General features: G+C 34.8%; 1 protein-coding gene across 1 annotated transcript in view; it reads right to left on the bottom strand.

Annotated features, from left to right (window-relative positions):
- Window positions 1-22,213, bottom strand: part of HCN1 (hyperpolarization activated cyclic nucleotide gated potassium channel 1) — a gene marked incomplete at both ends in the record, with an annotated part of 364,544 nt that overhangs the window by 41,028 nt on the left and 301,303 nt on the right. The window contains one exon of the mRNA XM_082836084.1: window positions 5,149-5,389. Within this exon, the coding sequence (XP_082692210.1) occupies window positions 5,149-5,389 (241 nt within the window). The remainder of the gene's footprint in view (window positions 1-5,148; window positions 5,390-22,213) is intronic.

Genomic DNA, 22,213 nt, shown 5'->3' with positions numbered 1-22,213 from the left:
TTAGTAGATCAAGCTGCTGAAAATCAGCAAGGATGCAGTTGGCCTGAGTGACACCATCAGTGAAACTGATCTAATTGACATTTATAGAATGCTCCATCCAATAACAGCAGAATATATATTCTCCTTAAGTTCCATGGAATATTCATCAACAAACAGAGCTATAAAATTTATAATTTAGCAAATATAAAATAATGGGAATCATACAAAATAAATTCTCAGGCCACAGTAGAATTAAACTAGAAATTAACAACAGCAAAATAGCTGGAAAATTCCCAAATGTTTAGAACACTTTAATAGAATATAGGTTAGGGAAAAAGTCTCAATAGAAATTAAACAAATATTTTAAACTAAAGAAAATTAAAATATGACATTGAATTTGTAGGAGACAGGAAGAGCAATGCTTAGAGAAAATTTTATAGCATATAGCATTAAATACGTATATATTATGAAGAAAGATATTAAATCCATGATCTAAGCTTCCACCTTAGCAAAGTAGGGAAAGAAGAGCAATTTAAGCCTAAAGCAAAGAATAAGGAAATAACAACAATTAGAGCAGAAATCAATACAATTGAAAACAGAAAACAATTCAGAAAATCAATAAAAGCAAAATCTAGTTCTTTAAAAGGTTTTAAAATTTTTTCTAGGAAAGCTAGCTAAGAATAAAAGAGAACACACCAATTATCAACATCATAAATGAAAGAGTAATCATCACTACTGGTCCTGGGAACATTAAAAAGGATAATTAAGGAATACTTAAAAAAGAGAATATATTTCCTCTAAGATCAGGAACAACATATTATTCAACATAGTTTTGTAAGTCCTAGCCATGGCAATCAGAGAAGAAAAAGAAATAAAAGGAATACAAATTGGAAAAGAAGAAGTAAAACTGTCACTGTTTGCAGATGACATGATACTATACACAGAAAATCCTAAAGATACCACCAGAAAACTACTAGAGCTAATCAATGAATCTGGTAAAGTTGCAGGATACAAAATTAATGCACAAAAATCTCTTGCATTCCTATACACTAATGATGAAAAATCTGAATGAGAAATTAAGGTAACACTCCCATTTACCATTGCAACAAAAAGAATAAAATACCTAGGAAAAAACCTACTTAGGGAGACAAAAGACCTGTATGCAGAAAACTATAAGACACTGATGAAAGAAATTAAAGATGATACAAACAGATGGAGAGATATACCATGTTCTTGGTTTGGAAGAATCAATATTGTGAAAATGACTATACTACCCAAAGCAATCTACAGATTCAATGCAATCCCTATCAAATTACCAATGGCATTTTTTACAGAACTAGAACATTATTTTAAAAGTTTTCTTGCTCTCTCTAAGAAGTGAGGAAAACCTTACATCTAAAGTCATCTAGCTAGGGGATCACAAAAATAATCACTATAACAACATTACAGACCAATCTCACTTATAGATAGAGATGCTACAATGTGTTAAAGAATACATTATGACAAAGCAGTTTTTAATCCCCCAAATGATCTTATGGTTCAATACAAGGAATTCACTAATGAAACTGACCTTACTAATAGTTTAATCCATATAAATCCAGAGAAGCACATGTTCCAGTCTTTGTCATATTAGCAAATATAATTGTCTAGTAATTAAAGCTCCTTTGAATTCAAAAAACACATGTCAAATGTAGAAATATATTCTTAATGCATAATAACAACTTTCAGAAATTCCTTTCTAAACTTTCATGTATTTGTCACACCTCCATTAATTGCCTCAAAAACCTTTTCCCCAAAACTACCTTCCCACAAAGCTGGACTATACTTTTATTTCTTACTATCAGCTTTTATTTATTTCCATCAGTTTTCAATTTCTCTTTTTTTCTTCATTCAAACACTAATTCTCTGTGCCTTCTAAAGTAGACTTTTTAAAGTTCTTAGCTTTTCCTAATTTTCTCTTTTTTTTCTTAGCATAATCTGCACAAAAGTGTAATAGGCTGATGAGGCAATGCAGAATCATGACAAAGAAGAAGAGGAAAGATGAAAACTTCAAAATTATTCTTAGTGAATGAGGAGAAAGTCAAAGAAGCTAATTATTTTGAGCTGATATGTTTACTCAGCTGCAATAGATTAATGGATAAGAACCTTATGGTCATTTTGATAAATTCCAAAAAAGCATTTGATAAAATTAAAACCTTTCCCAATAAATTTTTTTCAGCTGTTACTGAAGAAATCTTCTTAAACTCAGTGTGTTATTGTTATTATTATTTTAAAATCAAAATGAATTTATTGTTTGGTTCCCAATTCCTATTAATTTGATTTGAATACTTTCTATCATTATCAATTTTTAGGGGATCAGATATACTGGTTGTTTATTCTCTAATGAACAAACAAATAAGATATTATCTCTAGCCTGGATTTATTGAATCAGACTCTCTGATGGGTGAACAGCTTCTCTAGTGATTCTGATGCACACATTGTTTGCCATCTAATATCAGAAGGAAATAGGTAACTAACTACAGTGTTAATTTCAATATGAGATAGACTGAGACCAGGACCCTGGAAAGCTGTGAGAAGCTATGGAGACACAGGGCTGGGAGCCATTAATTCTGACTGAGAAGCCTTCTACAGGCATACTATAAAGTCTGTGAAGAATGAATACAAAGTAATAAGAACCATTTCTTCTCACTCATGAGAAGAAAAAGAGTTTCACTTGAATTTCTCTTGTAGGATAAACCCGCAACTATTTGAAGGCAGATTTCCTGCCTTTTTTCTAAAGAAAACATTTCAGTTTCCGACTATTGGGTAATAGTTAACTATTAAGCTTGCCAATGCCTGACACTGTGGTATTAATCACTGTCTTTCATGTTATAACAGAACTGGCACTAAGAAACATGAATAGTTGTTCGCCATCACTTCTTCTAACTTGTTCTAACAAGTTAAAATAGTAATAAAAATGTAGTGAAACTAAATAAAATATAGAATAGGGAAAACATTTTTACAATTTTGCAGTGTACAAAACCCAGTTAAGAAACACAAACTCTCTAATGCCTTAACGCAAAGGAGAGAGATTCAGATGAAATCAGCGATAATGAAAAACAGAATGATGAAAGAAAAATTAGAAAGTTAAAAAAGTAGTAACAATTTTGGAGAAAATAGTTACAGCATATCAAAAATACATTAGGGATGTTTCTGTAAATTGGTTTTTAAAAGACAAACAACACATTAGAAAAATATGCAAAAATAGAAACAGAAAAATAAAATACAAATGATCCATATCTATGAAGAAATGCCTCAACATCACCATTAATAGTGGAAGTGCAAACTAAATATTAAGGGGATGCCAATTTGACTTATTAAGAGGATAAAAGTAAAAGATCAATGGGCAAAGCCATGTAGAAAGGGGCAGTCTCATCAAAGAAATAATTTGATGTTTATTTCAATTTGAACATATGCATAGTCTTTGACCCAGTAATTCAACTCATAGGTAAGTTTTGTACATTTGCACAAATATAAATATATATCTTATTATAGTAAAAAGTTGGAAACAATTCAAATTGTCAGAATTTTTAGCAAGGCAAATTCCACTTGTGATGGTCAATTTTATATGTCAACTTGACAGGCCATGGGTTGCCCAGAAAAATATTATTTGGGGTTTGTCTGTGAGGGTATTCCTAGGTGAGATTGGTATTTGAATCAGTGGACTCAGTAAAGTAGATTGGCCTCTCCAGGGTATGCAACCTCAAAATCCACTGGGGGTCTGAATAGAAAAAAAAGGAGGAAGGAGAAATATTTTTTTCCTGTCTCACTGCTTGAGCTAACGTCTCATCTCATCTTCTGCCCTCAGATTGGATTTACACTGTTGGTTCTCAGGCTTTTGGAATCAGACTGAATTAAACGACCAGTTTTCCTGTTTTTCAGTTTCAGATAGCAGATCATAACATTTGTCAACCTCCATATTCATGAGTCAATTTCTCACAATAAATCTCCTTTTGTGTATATATATCCTGTTGGTTTTGTTTCTCTAGAGAACACTGACTAATACACCACTCAACTAGAAGCTACATTTCCCAGCCTTCCTTATACTTAGAGGTACGTTTGTAACTAAATTCTGGCCAATCAGATGTGAATAGCAGTGATGTTGGCCATTCTGGGCACACATCTAAAGAGAAATTGCTCACTCTTCCCTTCCTCTGTCCCCTCCTCCCCATACTGTGGTCCATATTGTGGAGAGAAACCAATTCCTCTCGTATAAATGAGGAAAACACTCTAGAGGATGGCAGACCAGCAAAATAAATGAAATCTGGGTACCTAAAAACTGTCTTGGGGAGAGCCATCTAACCCTCCTGGGACTTTTGTGTGAGAGAAAAATATGCTTTCGATCTGTTTAAGCCACTGTTATTTGGTTCCAGTTTAAGAGGATGAAAGGATACTCTAACTAATACAGTAGTAAATACGCATGCACTGAATGTGTGACACTGAAATGTGAAAACATACCACTTAGCAGTGAAAAACTGTTGCTTGCCATATCAGTAAACAAAGGATTTGCAGCCATCGAGCCATCACATTACAGCCGCTTACATTATGGTGAGCTCTGAGGGAACTCAGGATAGAAAAAGGATGCCTGCCACCTAGCAGTCAACTGCTGCAGCCACCCCAGATGGTGCACCCTGAGGAGACTCAGGATGAGAAAGCACAGGATACTGGCTCCAGATCGCTGAGGTGCACATCAAGGGAATAATTTCAGTGAGCCCAGACTCTTGCATTTTTCCATACATAGAAAAGCACTAAATTCCTTAACTTGAGATATCTGGTTTTCTTTAATTAACAGTAATCTTTCAATGTTCCTACTACCTGGTCTTTGTTACAAAACTCCTATATATACTGGCTTCTCCCTTACCTCTTTGGAACATTCTCTCAGAGCTAACTGAGATGCTGTGTCCTGGACTTAAGTCCTCAGTTTTGTCTGCCAAATAAAACATAATTCTCAACTTTTAGGTTGTGCATTTTTTTCAGTTGACACGCTATAGACACTTTGATCAGAATTCAAATACAAGTCCATATTCAAACCCCCAAAATCAACATTCTGACATCTCCAAAATTCTGATAAAGATAAATATTGTGAGCAAATCAGACTTCATCTCAGTTATATTTTCTTTTTTTACTAACCTCCAAAGTAAGAGCCATCTGTCAGCTTCATTTCTTTACTGGATTTTGTGATGACACCAGCAACACCATGCTGAATGAAATACATTTTTTTACCCACAGCTCCTTCTCGTATGATATAATCTCCAGGTTGAAACACCTCAAATCTCAACTTGCTCAGCATGGCAGTCACAAAATTAGGATCCGCATTAGCAAAAAGAGGCATTGTAGCCACTAGTTTTCGGCAGTTGAAGTTGACTATCTCCTAAAGATGGCAAGAGTAAACAAATATTAAGAGAGAGATTAATCATATCAGGAAGAAAAACGTGATGAAATTAAAATCTATACATAACATAACACTGCAATTTAAATTAAGAACCAACAACACATAAATTCTAATAATCTATGTATCTCTTCAAAACCAGGGATCATGTTTTATTATTGTGTCGAAATGTTGTATTCCCAGCACATAGAGTAGTATAGGCATATATTAGACATCAATAAATATGAATTAAATATATACAAGTTTACATTTTATAACTTCCCATTCATTTATTATTTTTTATATAAAATTAGAACGAAAATGTGGAAGAGTTTTAGTCTCCCTTTTATCTGTTTTTATGAAGAAAAGAAGCCACATCACTTCCTATTAGCCACGATGTTACAGCTTCTGTGGTCCACTGTGTTGAACAATCTAATTTGTACCTATTGACTAGAGTTCTGAAACCAGGGCCCACCTGCCAACAAAATGCCAACAGTATTTTGATGTTTTTTCTTAATGTCATTCACGTTAAAGCAAGGAGACTTGATGTTCACATTACACAAAAGACACTCTAACTATAATCTCTAATTATAAATTCAATCTGTTTCTGGGTTAGATCAGAAAATTACTCTTTCCAAACCTCCTGGGTTTCCATTGGAAGTTTTGGACTGGACAGAGGCCATATTTTCCTTTTCCTAAATTGTTTGTTTGTTTTACTTCTGGGATCAGGTCAATTCTAAATTAGGAGATTTATATGTTTGATTTCATTCTGTGGATTCTAGTCCAGATTAGACATAGTGCTATCACTAGGAACCAAAACAGGGATATGGGACCAACCAATTTTAATCCTGAAAGTTAGATATAGAACAGAATAAACAATGGGAATCTAAATTTTATCACAATGCCATTTCTCAGAAATATCTTCTCCAATGAGCCCCCAAAAGAACAGGGTTGGACCTGAATTTGTGAACTTGCTTAAGAGACACAGAAAATGAAGTCACCTCTGCTAAGAGAGGGGAAAAGGGCAAAAAGATTCAGAGGTATTAAAAGAGTCTGAGATCTGAATTCCTGCTTTGGTGATAGAAACTTCTAGATTCCAAGACTGGGAAAGAAAGTTTCCTCAATCTTCTTCATAAAATAATCTGATACTATTCTAGGATAGTTAAAAATTTTCCAGCTGATGCAGAGGGCACAGAATTTTGGGTCCAACATGCAAAAGAAGATGTTTCATCCTCAACAATATGTTGTGAGTACAGCAGAGTAGAGAAGTATCTCTAACAGTGGAGTTTCATGGAGACTGGTAAAATATTTAAAAATCAGCAGCTATAGGGCTTCCCTGGTGGTGCAGTGGTTGGGAGTCCGCCTGCCGATGCAGGGAACGCGGGTTCGTGCCCCGGTCCGGGAAGATCCCACATGCCGCGGAGCGGCTGGGCCCGTGAGCCATGGCCGCTGGGCCTGTGCGTCCGGAGCCTGCGCTCTGCAACGGGAGAGGCCGCAACAGTGAGAGGCCCACATACCGCAAAAAAAAAAAAAAAAAAAAAAAATCAGGAGCTATAACCAGCAAGTGAACATAACAACAAAAAGAAGAGAAGGATATAACATATGGTACTTCGTGCAGCATCATCCAAGCCCTACAACGCACAGTTGACCCGATGGGTAGCTATATCTAGGGCAATTTGTGGTCAATTTTAACTGGTGCTGAAGAGCTGTGGTGGGAGTGGGGGACTACAGTAAGTGCTCAATAAATATGCATACATGTATGAGTAGACCGAAGGAAGGAAAAAAGAAGAAAAGAAGGAAGGAAGGGGGCAAAAAGGGAAAGAAGGAAGATGGAATTTTGGCATTGGAAAAAAAGTGTTCACAAAGCCTAGTTTATATTCCTGTTGGGAAGTGGCTATTTAAAACTCTTAGAATGCTCTCTCAAGCCAATAGCTTGAGAAACAAGTCTTACATGTAATATAAAAATGTGTTTTTTACTATTCAGAATATTTCCATATAAAAACCACATGAGTGCTTCCCTGGTGGCGCAGTGGTTGAGAGTCCGCCTGCCAATGCAGGGAACACGGGTCTGTGCCCCGGTCCGGGAGGATCCCACATGCCGCGGAGCGGCTGGGCCCGTGAGCCATGGCCGCTGAGCCTGCGCGTCCGGAGCCTGTGCTCCGCAATGGGAGAGGCCACAACAGTGAGAGGCCCGCGTACCGCAAAAATAAAAAAAAAAAAACACATGAAGATAAAAGGTGAACCATTCAAGGTACCCAAGGTAAGCACATGAGTTAAAAGAAGGCAGAAATATGTCATTAAAATGATCAGATTTGTTGTTTCAAAGTTAATGATTTCATGTGTAAAATGACATAGAAGGATCCTGTGTAGGAAATTGAAAATAAATCATGTTGCAGAGAAAATAAGTTTTCAAACAAAAATAATAAAATAATCTTTTCATCTATGTTTTTTTGATTTGAACTCTACAAATTTTTCTCTCCATTGTTTTCTTACCTTTTATTTTAGAAAATAATTTTACAAACAATTAAACTGTCTTTATTTATATGAACAATTCTTTTTCTATGATGCATCACATACCCAGGTGCACCTTGGAACTGCCTTGATTATATCACTGCGAAGATAATTTCGTATTATTGTTAACTTGAAGGAATCCATTCATTTTTTTTGTCTTTGTGGAACTTTTACCTCCAGTGAATACTTTCTGACTTAAACTGTAAATTCTAACAAATATTTGACAGAAAAAGATGTGATGGGACAGAAAGTTATTTGCATTTAAAGGCTCTCCCTTGTCCCATGAAATCTGCTTGCTTTGAGGGTGTATAGTTTAATGGAAACAATCAAGTGAGCCTCGAAGTTAAGCAAAGCTTTTAAAAGCTCTTCTCCATCAATCACATTTCTTTATAGCACATTTTCTTAGGGAGAACATATTTAGTTAAGTTATTAATATCTCTCTATCAGTAAAACAAGACTTTTAAAGCTCTTCCTCCATCAATCCCAGGTCCTTATAGCACACTGACTTAAATAAAACACACAGTTAAGTTATTAATATCTCTACTCTCCATCCAGATTCTTTATGGCAGTTGTTACAATGAGCTTTTTTAGTGATACGTCTGGCCTGAGTTAGGAGTATTGTCTATACGAAAAAAGTTGAGGAATGTTCACTCCCTAAGGGAATCAGACACGTGACCATGACCTTAATAATAAAGTACTCCCAATTACCAGGTTGACTTCGTAACTTAAAAATAGACAGTTACTTCTCTCCTGAAGCATCTTATCATACCAGAAAGTATGGCAGTGTTAGAAAACAAATAAGCAAACAAGCAAAAACACTAACAAAAAACCCTCACAATGAAAAGGATATTTCAAAGAGGCCAACTGAAAGAGCTACCCGACTAATGCTGTAACAATTGGAGTAACAAAACAAGTAATTTAATATTGGCTTAACCCCAAAGCATAAGATAAATATGAGGCTATACTTATATAAATAAATGATTGAGTAAATTAAAAAGTAAGGGAAAACAGATAAATCTCCTATCCAAATTCCAAATAAATCAACTTTTACCTATTAAAAACAGCATAATACAACAATAAAACAACAACAAAGAAGAAGCCTGCGTTTGATCTTACCCTGACATAATGTCAGTTTATTTAAGATGCGAAATTCTTTTTCAGCAGTCCTTCCCATTATTTTGCTAAAGTACGACAGGATTATTCACATTCATTGTTCGGTCACAGTGCAGAGAGTATCTTTGTAAACTATAACATACATATAGTAAAGTACACAAAATTTCAACATACACAGATCCTTTGTGAATTTTTCATATATGTGAACCTATATAACCTTCCGGATCCACATACAGAACAGATTTCAAAAGGCTTCCTTTTTTCCTTTCCAATCAAGCCCAGAGGTTCTAGCTCTTCTGCCTTCTATCACTATAAGCAGTTTTACTTGTACTTGAAATTCCCATAAATGGCACCACACACTGCAGAGTCTTTTGAGCCTTCCTTCTTTTGCTCATCATTCTGTCAGTATGATTCATCCATGTTGTTGTGTGGTTGCAGTTCTTTCTTTTTATATTTCAGGCTGTATTTCATTTTAGGACTATACCACAGTTTATTTCTCCATTCTACTCTTCTTGACATTTGGGTTGTTTCCAGTTTTAGGCTAATAAAATAAGCCTGTTAGGAATATTCTTGAAGTGCCTTATGCACTGATTTCTCTTGCATATTTACCTTATGTTGGAATTGCTGGGTAATAGGATAAGCATATATTTAACTTTGGTATATACTGCCAAAATTTTTCTAAAATAATTGTATTATTTTTCTCATATACTAGCAGTATATAAAGTTCCAATTGTCCTACATCCTTGGAAAATTTTGATGCTACCACTCTTTTTTTAATTTTAGCCATTAGTAGATATGTAGAGATACCTTACTTAAACTTTTTTTCTCATTGTGGTTTTATTTTACATTCCCGCAATGATTAACATTGTTATGCACATTTTCATAGGCTTATTGGTCAGATGAATATCCTGTTTGGTGAAGTGTCCAGTCAATAGTTTTCCCTGCTTTTTCTATTTGAAGGAGTCCTTTTTATATTCTTGACATGAGCTCTTTGTTGGGATATGCATTGCAAATATATTCTCCTCATCTGTGGCTTGCCTTTTCACTCTCAATGGTATTTTTATTGTTTTGCTGGTAATTTGATTTCTAGTTTGTTTAACTTTATTGTTTTGCTGGTAATTTGATTTCTAGTTTGTTTAACTTTATGACCATAAGAAAAAAATGGGATTTGATATATTTAAATTGCTTTTGCTGGTAATTTGTTTTGCTGGTAATTTGATTTCTAGTTTGTTTAACTTTATGACCATAAGAAAAAAATGGTAATTGTTTTGCTGGTAATTTGATTTCTAGTTTGTTTAACTTTATGACCATAAGAAAAAAATGGGATTTGATATATTTAAATTGCTTCAAGAAGGATTTGTGTTAACCATAAATCTGTGCTTTGGAATCAAGCATATTCTGAAACCCTGGGAAACTTTAAGCAACATCTTCTTTGTTATTAAAAAGAATAGCAATATTTTAACGTTCCTTCCAGCACTACAATTCTTTATTGATAACTTAAGTATCATTGTGGAAAGTTCCACTTTGTGAAACATTTAGTTCTCCTCCATTCTACATTATTTTATTCCACACAGTATAGTTCTAAAAAGTTTTAAGCGTGGTCACTATAAATATAATTATCATCATTACAATAATGAATCATAATCTTAACAAAACAGCACTGCTGTTACATTGCTAAATTCCTACACCCAACACACTCTGTATTTTTAGACTCTGCGGAGCACACAAGCACTTCCTTCTAAGAACTTAAATCACACAGACATTCAAATGGCATCCAGTGTTCAGACTTCCATGTTAACTTCAGAAACAAGCAAACACATATGGTCAAATCTATATCGAATGACACTTTATGACCTAGAACATCTTATAAAACGGTGCTGCTGGTGTTGTCCTAGTTTTTTTTCAGTTCTGTAGCCTGGAGTAGTTAGAATCAAAACAGAGTCACTGGATATGCTAGGGATTTCTTTAAGGCAGAAATAATTTTAAGAATGAACACAATAAAAAGGAGACAATATTTATTGAATTCTTGTTGGTTCCAGGTATTGCTTTAAATAAAGCTCTACAAGTATTAATTTATTTTATCCTCACAAAATCCTATGCCTTAGGTATTATTACTACCCCACTTTATGGAAGATATTGAGTAATATGCCAAAGACCACACACTTGCAAGAAGAGCTATGGTTTGTTGGCCCAGCTCCCTAACGTAGGGTTTTGACGGATTCTAAGAAGTCATCTTAACTTTGCACATATCTAAAATCGCTACAAACCTGAAGATTCTGATGTTAACCATAAATTTGTTCTTTCAAACTTTACACATTTTCAGAACCTGACATGTGAGGTGGCAAACCGATAGCTACACACTTGGCTGTTTTTATTTCCCCACAGCAATTATTTTTAGAGATCCGACTATTACGGTCTTTTCATTGGCATCCATGCTCCAGGTTGCCACAGTTTTTAAAACGTGCTACTTCATACAATTAGGCTATCTGACTGGCTTCATAAATCAGTAGCATCTGAGATCTTTGAACCATAAAGCAAGGGAATGCAAGACGAGAAAGAGAGACCAGTATTTGATGTTGTTGTTTGTGCGGGTATGTCTTATGTTACGGGGACAGGGTCAACGTGTGCCCTTTACTTCTCCCTTTTAAGAAATGTTTCTTCAATGATATCTCTGCTTCTCCCTGCATAGCCCCCAAAGAACATTGTCATTTAATTTGACAAGTTAAAGATGGGATGTGGAAGGAAAAAGAAAGGGAACAAGATTTAGTGAGCACCCATTTTAAGCAAGTACTTTACATATTATGTCTCCCTTATTCCTGGAGGAGAACAACCAAAGAATAAACTTGAATTTGGTTTTATTTCCCCACGTATACAAAAGAACGAAGATAGTGGAGCTTAGAGAGAGGAAATACATTGCCCAAGCCTCAGAGCTTGAATACATCTAGAGAAACTCATCATTCTATTTGACTTCCAAACCACTGCTCATTCAACCCTACCATGGGACCTCCCTATTACCTGGATCAAAGTCACAAAAGCTTAGCACTAAAATTAACCTATGCCCTTATGTTTTGCAATTTCTTGTGCTTTGGAATGAAAATAAAGTCACTGTTAGTATTTCATAAATTTTTAAATCTAGAACTTTCCCCATTTCAGACAAATATCTATTTACCTTTTTGCTTCAATACATTTCTAAGAATATTTACATTTTTAACTAATTGGAATGCCACATTTTATGCAGTGTACATATTTTCAGGGCAGATTATTACATGGTAATGTATTTACTGTTACGGAATTCTTCAAAAACACAAAATTCTAGTTAAAAAATATATAAAAAGGATCTCGTTTGTGTTTATTATATGAGACCCAATTGTTATGAAAATACATCTGTTTGAAAAATAGTCAAAAATTATTTTGAAAACTAAAAACTAATTAGTTTCAAAAAAACTAATTATTTTGAAAACTAAACTACGTACTAATTTACTTTTATCTTCAATTATCAACATTCATTTATATGTCTGGTAAATAAGACGCATTTCCTCTGTACCAGAAATTAGGTAAGACGTAACTATGGAAGAAAACAAGTGATATCTTGAAGCATGACTAAATGATTTGGAGTGATATTGATAAATAAATGGACCTTTCACAGGATTTTCAAAGGAGCCATTATCAGCAAGAGGGTAAGTACCACTGGTCTAAATGTAGTACAATGACTGTGATGATGCTGATAGCTAATATTTATTGAACGCTTTGTGTTTTTGCCTTTAATTATAACAACAACCCAATGAAATAGCTATACTATTAACCCAGCAGTATAGATGAGCCAAAGCAGTTTCAAAGAGGTTGTCATGTCACAAAAATCACAGAGCAGGTAGGAAGTGAGCCCAATACTTAAAAGCATACAGTCTGTTCCCAGAACGACATTGTTTAACATGGTAGCCATTAGCCACATGGAGTTATTGACCACTAGTAAACCTTTAATTGATTTAATTTTAACCATTTAGGTTTCAAGTTAAAAGCTGATAACTCAGTTATTAGAAAATGTTAAATTGTTTGGAAAAACTTGCATAGGTGAATATGCTTTTCAACTGTAAATTTTATGAAATCTATATACACATCAAGCAGTTCTAAAAAAAATTAACATTCCAGTCTAAATGTTCTGTCAGAATAGCCTTCGTCAAAAAGTCTACAGATAATAAATAATGCAGAGGGTGTGGAGAAAAAGGAACCCTCCTACACCGTTGGTAGGAATGTAAATTGGTACAGCCACTATGGAGAACAGTATGAAGGTTCCTTAAAAAACTAAAAATAGAGCTACCATATGATCCAGCAATCCCACTCCTGGGCATATATCTGGAGAAAACTATAATTCGAAAAGATACATGCACCTCAGTGTTCACTGCAGCACTATTTTACAATAGCCAAGATATGGAAGCAACCAAGATGTCCATTGACAGATTAACTGATAAAGAAGATGTGGTGTATACACACACACACACATACACACATACACAATGAAATGGGAAAGGGAGGGGAAGGAATAAATTAGGAGTTTGGGATTAACATGACACATTACTATATATAAAATAGATAATCAACAAGCTCCTACTGTATAGCACAGGGAACTATACTCAGTATTATGTAGTAATCTATAGGGGAAAAGAATCTGAAAAAGAATATATACATCTTTATATTTATATATGTATAACTGAACAACTGTGCTGTACACCTGAAATGAACACAACATTGTAAAGTAACTATACTTCAATTAAAAAATACACCAGATTCTGAAGACTTAATATAAAAAATGAATGTAAACTATCGCATTAATGATGTTTTTATATTGATTACATGTTGAAATTATATGTTGAATATATTTAGTTAAAATTTATCATACTTAATTTCACATATTTTTTAATTTTTAAAATGTAACTACTAGAAAATTTAAAAGTACACATGCAGTGTGATTCACATTGCATTTATACTGGACAGAGAGTACTACTGCAAAAGAAACATGATGCAATATGTGAGGGGATATGGAAAGTAGAATGCAGTTTTGAATTTTTAAAAAATCTTCATGTTAAATATATTATTTATTGAAGAATCCAACAAAACAAACATAAGGTATAATTTTTTGATATTTATTTATACTTTGAAGAAAGAGGTGAAACAGAATGTGAAACTTTCATAGAAGACTAAAATGAGGTTTCGTTTGATTCTTGGAAAGATTAGATTTAGATACTAAGACTTCTAAGAAGAGTAGATCAACATCTGGAAATTGCAACCAGTTTTTTAAGTACTCTCACTGAAAAGCTCTAAGGAAGTCATCTGCAATCATTACCTTTAAGACCACTACATGAAGTTTGTGAGGCAATAAATAAATAAAATAAAAAAATCCATATCGGCTTCTGAACAGTCCTTAGTGTCCTAGGAGAGGGCACGTCTGAAATGACTGCTGGAGTGTCCAACACAGAGCGGGCTGCATAGAAAATGCCCAGAGTGGGGTAAAGTTTGGCTTTGTGGGTATGATGTAGAACCATTCTTGGGAAATAACAGAACATACTTAGGATTAGACTGTGGGACCTCGTCCTTATCATGGCTCTCAGGATGACAGTGTCAATAAGGGGGAAAAAAATGGCTTTGATGACTTGCCAAAGATGGCATTCTCCTCCCTGGATGTATTTATGATATTTTTCTAAGTTATAGTTTGCCAGGCTCCCATCCAGATCCAGAGAATCTGAATCTAAATCTTCAGGGGATATGAAAAAAACCTCTGTTTTTAAAAACACATTTCAAGTCATAAGCAGTCAGATGTGGAAACCACGGTTCCTAAAATAAAGAAGTATCTGAAAGTTTACATCTAGCTGAGGAAGGAAGATATATATGTATATATTCAGTACAAGATAATTGTAAAAAAGTCAAATAAACATGGGTTAGCCTCTCTCTCTCTCTTTCTCTCCAGTGTGCGAGTGTGTGTGTGTGTGTGTGTGTGTGTGTGTGTGTTTATCTGAGCTCAGTCCCTGCTACCAAAACTAATTCACTCAGGGCCTGTAGAAAGTAACTCATACCTTTCAATTCTTAATCTTTTCGTCTGTAAAATGGAGATAACACTAGCAACTCTGTCATAGATAATTGTGATGATTAAATTAAATAACACAAGGAAAGCATTTAAGTTCACTAAATGTTATCTATTATTTACCATTATAAGTACAGTTGTATTATAAACCAATATCTGTTAAAATCAAATGAATGGTAAAGACTACATATTCTACAAAATTTCAAAGAAATAAGACTTCAGGGTAATTTGGTAAGAAAATATTAGGTCAGATTTTTTAAAAAAGGCTGAGTGGGGAACTGGTTATTAAAGCCCAAAGTCAAGGTAGGTGCAGGGGTTCAGAAGTTAAAAATGACAAGATAGTGTTAGGGCATAGTCAGTGAAATTCCCTTTTGGCCAAACTCAAGGAATAAAATATAGGATTGTTATAATGAAACAGCCCTAATGATAAAATAAATTTGGAAGGTGAATTGTAAATTAAATACACATTCTATTTTTTTAAAGGAAGCGCATGGGCGAAATTTAAAAAAAAATTCCCTCAGCGTTTCCAACTGGCTTATATTGATCTGGTGGTTTGTCTTCTAACTTGCAAGATAGTTGCATATATCAGTAAATTAGCCCATACAAATCTTAACGCTTGAAAATGTTTTAAACATTTTTCCAAACATTGACTAACAAGTTAGGTACCTGCTTCAATTTCTTAAACTCAAAGCATTTCCCTTGAGTTCTGTGTTCCCATTAGGGAGAATTTATGTTGAGCTGTTTCTCTAGTTGGGATAATGTCTTATTTTTTTTAAAGAAAACATTTAACTCTCTTTATAACTCCTAAGTAATTTGAATATAAAAAATGTGTAATAAAATTCAAAAGTAAGAAATACTTACCTTTAATATTTATTTTGGGGAAGTTAAAGGAGTTAGAGATAAGATAGTGAAGACTGATGAATTAATATAGTGTGCCTCAATTTTAGTTTATTGTAGTTTTCCATCTCATTAAACAAGAAAGAGTAATCAATTTTTGTATTCACAAATAGTATTTTTAAAAATCTTTAAAAACAAAATGAATATACACACATCCCTTGAAATATATAAAAGAAAAAAATCTCTACATTTTCATCACCTTAATGAAAGTAATTTAATATGTTTATGTATTCTTTTAATATAATCTCTTATTCACCTTAACATAGTTGTAATCATAATATACATTCAATATTTGTTTCTTTTCCCCCCACGTTTATAACATAAAATATTTTCTATTTTGATATATGATCCTCATTGCCATTCTTTTTAATGGCCACACAATATTCCATCTTGTGTTAATCATAGTTATATTAAGAAAAATCCAATAGAGACAGAGAGAAAAATAGTCTGAAATGGCCTCTTAAATATTGGCAAGCTTTAATATTTTTCGCGATTTCTTATTTTGAAACTCAGCTGTAGCATTAGTTGCTAGATTCATAGTCTCTTCAAATTATGAGTTAAAAGGTAATTAGCCTAAAATCTCTGCATATAGAAATGGCAAATTATGATTAAGTGGCTTAAGTGAAATCTGCCTGCTTGTGAAGGACAGACCAAAACAGGATGGATTTTGAGAGACACAGATTCAAAAATTTAAATGTTTTCTGTAGTTACAGCTATCACATCCATCTAATTTGGTTTTGAGATATTAAATCACATTTAAACTTTACAATATGAATGCAAATGAAGCTTGAAATTAATTTGGTCTTAGCATACTCCTACTGTTTTGCCTTCCTAGAATACAGGAACGTGTTACTCTGTTAGGTATCATGCAGGATGTCAGCAGATGACATGAAATTCTCTTAGCATTCACTAAATTTGACTGTACATGAAAGAAAAGATGTAGAAACAGACCAAAAGAGCCTAAATCAAAAAATTGTATATTGACAATGACAGTGTTCATTAGTGACTTAGTAGCTCTGCCCCACTGTGGAATCCCAGGTTTGAAGCTCACTTAGGATTTGTGTAAACACCAGCAGAGGGGCTTCCCTGGTGGCGTAGTGGTTGAGAGTTCGCCTGCCGATGTAGGGGACACGGGTTCGTGCCCTGGTCTGGGAGGATCCCACATGCCGCGGAGCGGCTGGGCCCGTGAGCCATGGCCGCTGAGCCTGCGCGTCCGGAGCCTGTGCTCCGTAGCGGGAGAGGCCACAACAGTGAGAGGCCCACATACCGCAAAACAAACAAACAAACAAACAAACAAAAACCACCAGCAGAGTGCAGCTCCAGTGGCCTGCAAACTGTAAACAAGGTGTAAGAGTGATTTGCAGAATAGGAATGAAGCCTACTTGACAGGGTATAAACAGATTAATTTGGACTGTCAAATACAGCAAATATATCAAACAGCTAAACTAAAAAAATATTATTAAAACAGGACGAGCAGATAGTACAGTGAGTTAGAAGACAATTCTGAGAGGTGATTTGGAGAATTTGATAAAAACCTGTATTTGAAATTTTATAATAGAATCCACATAAATTCCTTTTCATCATTAACAGGTCAGCAATAGAAATAACCCCTGCATAACAGTATGTGTACATGTGCAATGGACATGAGGAAATCAGGCCACACCCTAAAACTAGGCAGTCATTCTAAGATGCATTAAACATTCATTTATCTGTCACGTTAGTTAGATTTGTATGGAGCACTGCATGTGCTGACAAGCGTTATGGGCTGAATGGTGATGCCTCAAAATTCATATGCTGAAACCTTAACTCCCAGTACCTCAGACTGTGCCTGAATTTGGAGACAGGACCTTCAAAGAGGGGATGAAGTTAAAATGAAGCTGTTAGGGTGGGCCTTAATCCAATCTGAGTGCTATCCTTATAAAAAGAGGAAGTTGGGCACACAAAAAGAAAGGTGGCCATCTGCAAGCCAAGGAAAGAGGTCTCAGAAGAATCCAAACCTGTCAACATCTTGATCTTGGGCTTCAAGCCCCCAGAAGTGTGAGAAAATAAATTTCTGGAGTTTAAGCCACTGTGGTATTTTGTGATAACAGCCCTAGCAAATTAACATAGCAAGTTAGGCTGGACAAAGTGTGGCAGGAAAGATGAAGCTGCCCCCTCTGAGTATCTGTCAGGATATAGCAGCACCTCAGCTCTGAAAGTAAGGCGGTGGCAGGAGTAAGATACATGAGCCAGCTAGGCTCGCTCTGAGGAGGTGTGGAACACAGTGCACACACTGCAACAACTTCTGAGCTCTTCAGTCTGGGGTGAAATAAAATAAAATAAAAAATTTAGTTACAGGAAAAAAGGATTTTGCTTTATTTTTGTATTGAGTGTGAAGTATCATGGGCATTTAGTTGACAAGAGCTACAGGCAGATGGAAATGGCTTTAGTCAGGACTGGAGTTATAAGACTGGGTGCTCTTTTAAAAGATTTTTTTAGATTTTTATAAAATATATACAGCAATATTTATAGTTTTAACCATTCCCAAGTGTACAATTCACAAGAATATTCACAATGTTGTATTACTATCACCATCATCTATCTCTACCTAGAACATTTTCAGCGATCTCGACAATAGTTCTGTAGCCTTTAAACTATAACTCCCCCCTTCTCCTTCCTCTCAAAACTTTGATAACTCCTATTCACTCTCTGTTGTTATGAATTTGCCCATTTCAGGGCCCTCATAAGTACAATTATGCAATATTATCATAGGACTAATTTTTGAAGTCCTAGAAATAAACGTTGCCTCCCAGAAAAATATTGGTTGAGGGGGGAAGTAGTGAAGCAATGTTAGGAAAAATCAAGGAAAAGGCCCAGTAATGTGGTTCTGGTTCAATGACACAAACTGTCTTCTCCCTGACCCTTCTGGTTTCCCTGATTCCCTATTCTCCACATTCTCCCCAGCACTTGCTATACCTTGTCCTTTGATAACAGGTGTGAGGTGCTATCTCATTGTGGTTTTGACTAGCATTTCTCTAATGATCAGTTAAATTGAGCACCTTTCCATATATCTGCTGGCCATTTGAATGTCTTTTTTGGAATAAAAAAGTCTATTCAGGTCCTTTGCCCTTTTACAATTGGACTGTTTGTTTTCTTGCTATTGAGTTATGTGAGTTGCTTATATATTTTGGATGTTAACCTCTTATCAGATGTGTGGATTGCAAATATTTTCTCCCATTCCACAGGTTGTCTTTTTATTGTGTTGATCATTTCTTTCATACTGCAGAAACTTTTTAGTTTGACGTAGTCCCACTTATTTGTTTTTTTATTTTATTGCTTGTGCTTTGGGTATCAGACCCAAAAAATCATTGTCAAGACCCATGTTTAGAAGCTTTTTCCCTACGCTTTCTTCTAGGAGTTTTATGATTTCAGGACCATACATCTGTCTTCAATCCATTTTGAATTTTAGTGTGTAATCTCTGATTTTTTCTGGCAATTAATCATATGTGACTTCCTACATTTCTTGTATTTTTAGTAACGTATTTTAACTTTTTCTTCATAGTTCTTTTCATGTATTTCCATCTTGACTCTACAAGCACACAGTAAGCACTGTGAGACTGGAAACCACATTTTATAATTTACCTTTCCACACTTAAATCAATATCTTGCACACATTAAGAAATCAATAAATGTTTTTTGCCTGTTTGTTTTCTAGAAACAAGGGATGCAGGGGGAAAGCTCTAGACCAAAAGAGAGAAAAGTCCCAATTTCTTTGCTTGGTAATGTAACCAAGATCAGGCCACTTACATAAATTTCCTAGCCTTTGGTTACTGTGCCTCTTATATGTGTATATGATAATTTATAAGATCCCTGTAGAGCTTTGCAATACTATGATTCTAGCTTATTTTAATTAATCTGAACTAAAGACATTTTTAGGAGACATTTAAAAAACCAACAAGCATGTACTTTAAAAAAATTATTCAGAATTGTACTAAATAAATATGCATGCAAATTATGATTTCTTCCCTAACAGTGTTTTCCACAAATTAAAGGTCAGAAGGACAGTATTGTACTCTCAGCCCGATTCATGTTCTGTGAAAATGAAATATACTGACACCCTATATTCTACTGGGACACTGATCTGTACCTATTTTCAGTCCATGGCTCTTCACACTCCATTGTTTAAAAATAGATCAGTTCTGAATTTTGGAGACAGACATAGAAGGGCATTAACCTCTTTCTCGATTGTTAAGTTTACATTTTGCTGTAATCGAATCAGTATAAGTCTGATCATGATAAAAATAGACCTTCTTACTTTGTATACATTCCAACAGGCTCTCATAAGCAGAGGGGTATGGCTCACTGAATTTTTCTAATTAGTTTCTAGTTTTAAATATACTCCTCCTTTTATTAAAGCGTCATCTGTTTCTGATCCTAACATTTCAATGCCAAGTTTTGATGCTAAGACACTGTCTCCAGAAGGCTGGCTATTAAAATGGAGGAAGGGCTTATTAGCAGATTGTTTGAATAAATTCCCAAAGAAATGAGACATATGATAAGGCTAGACTCGGTGTCCCTCTGGTGTATGGCCTAACACCCTCTGAACGACCCACTCATAGCACTTACCCACAGTTATAATTGCTGATTAAATTTCTGTCTCTCACTAAGTTGTAAGAGCCATGAGGGCTGGGACTATCTTTGATTCTTCACTGAATCATAGTTATAACAAGAATCAAATTTTACTGTGTACTTACTATATGCCAGGCACTTTCAAACTTTTAATATTTTTTTCTCATTTAATTTAAAAACAACTCTGTGAGGTACTTATCATTATTCATATTTAAAGATGAGGAAAGTGAAATACGTACAAGTTATGAAATAGCCCAAAGTTGTACAGATACTAAGTTGTGGAGTGCATTTAAATGAGGTTGGTGGCACTATGGAGAACAGTGTAGAGGTTCCTTAAAAAACTAAAAATAGAACAACCGTATGATCCAGCAATGCCACTCCTGGGCATATACCCAGAGAAAACCATACTTCGAAAAGATACATGCACCCCAATGTTCATTGCAGCACTATTTACAATAGACAAGACATGGAAGCAACCTAAATGTTCTTTGACAAAGGAATGGATAAACAAGATGTGATACGTATATACAATGGAATATTACTCAGCCATTAAAAAGAATGAAATAATGCCATTTGCAGCAACATGCGTGGATCCAGAGATTATTATACTGAATGAAGTAAGCCAGACAAAGACAAATATCATATGACATTGTTTAAAGGTGAAGTCTAAAAAGAAGGATACAGATGAACTTATTTATAAAACAGAAATAGACCCACAGACATAGAAAATAAACTTATGGTTACGAGGAGGGGAAGGCGGGGAGGGATAAATTAGGAGTTTGGGTTAACATATACACACTACTATATATAAAATAGATTATTAACAAGGACCTACTGTATAGTACCAGGAAACTCTACTAAATACTCTAATAAGCTATATGGGAAAAGAATCTGAAAAAGAATAGATACAGTATCTGTATATGTATATGTATAACTAAATCACTTTGCTATACACCTGCAACTAACACAACATTGTAAATCAACTATACTCCAATATAAAATAAAAATTGGAAAAAAAATGAGATTGGTGGAACTGGGGCCAAAGAAATGAGACATATGATAAGGCTAGACTTGGTGTCCTTTTGATTTACCCATGATGCTTCATAGTTCCTCCATAGTAGGTTTTCACTCATGATTTGAAAGTATACATATAAATATTCATGGCACTGAGAATATCATAAAGGCAATTTAAACTATTCAGAGCAATGAAACTGAAGGCTTCTGAGCAGCCAGGGGAAAACAGGAGCATATTTTAAGTGGATGGAAGGAGAAGGAAAGGAGGGAAAGCCAGGGCAGGTAACAACTGGGAGGGAGAGGAGGTTTCTAGAGATCACTGAAGCCCATCTTTGCAGACTCAGAATTTTAATTAGACACAGTCACAGAGCAACTAGAGAGTGAAGATTCTAGATAATGCATGCATCACATAATAGTGGCTCTAATTTAAAATGCCAAGTTTCTGAGTACCATCGTAAGTATTTTTCTCAGAAAACTGTTGTTGTTCCTTTACTTTCTGGTCCATGTATATTAGTTCACAGTGAAACGAAGATCATTTTTTAAGATGACTTTATAATCACTTCTCAGAATGCTGATAATGCCAGTGGGGTCAGTGCTCGGGTCAGATGGTC

Source organism: Leucopleurus acutus (genome assembly GCF_964270905.1).
Source record: "Leucopleurus acutus genome assembly, chromosome: 3".
Lineage (NCBI taxonomy): Eukaryota > Metazoa > Chordata > Mammalia > Artiodactyla > Delphinidae > Leucopleurus > Leucopleurus acutus.
This window is presented reverse-complemented; position numbering and strand designations above follow the sequence as displayed.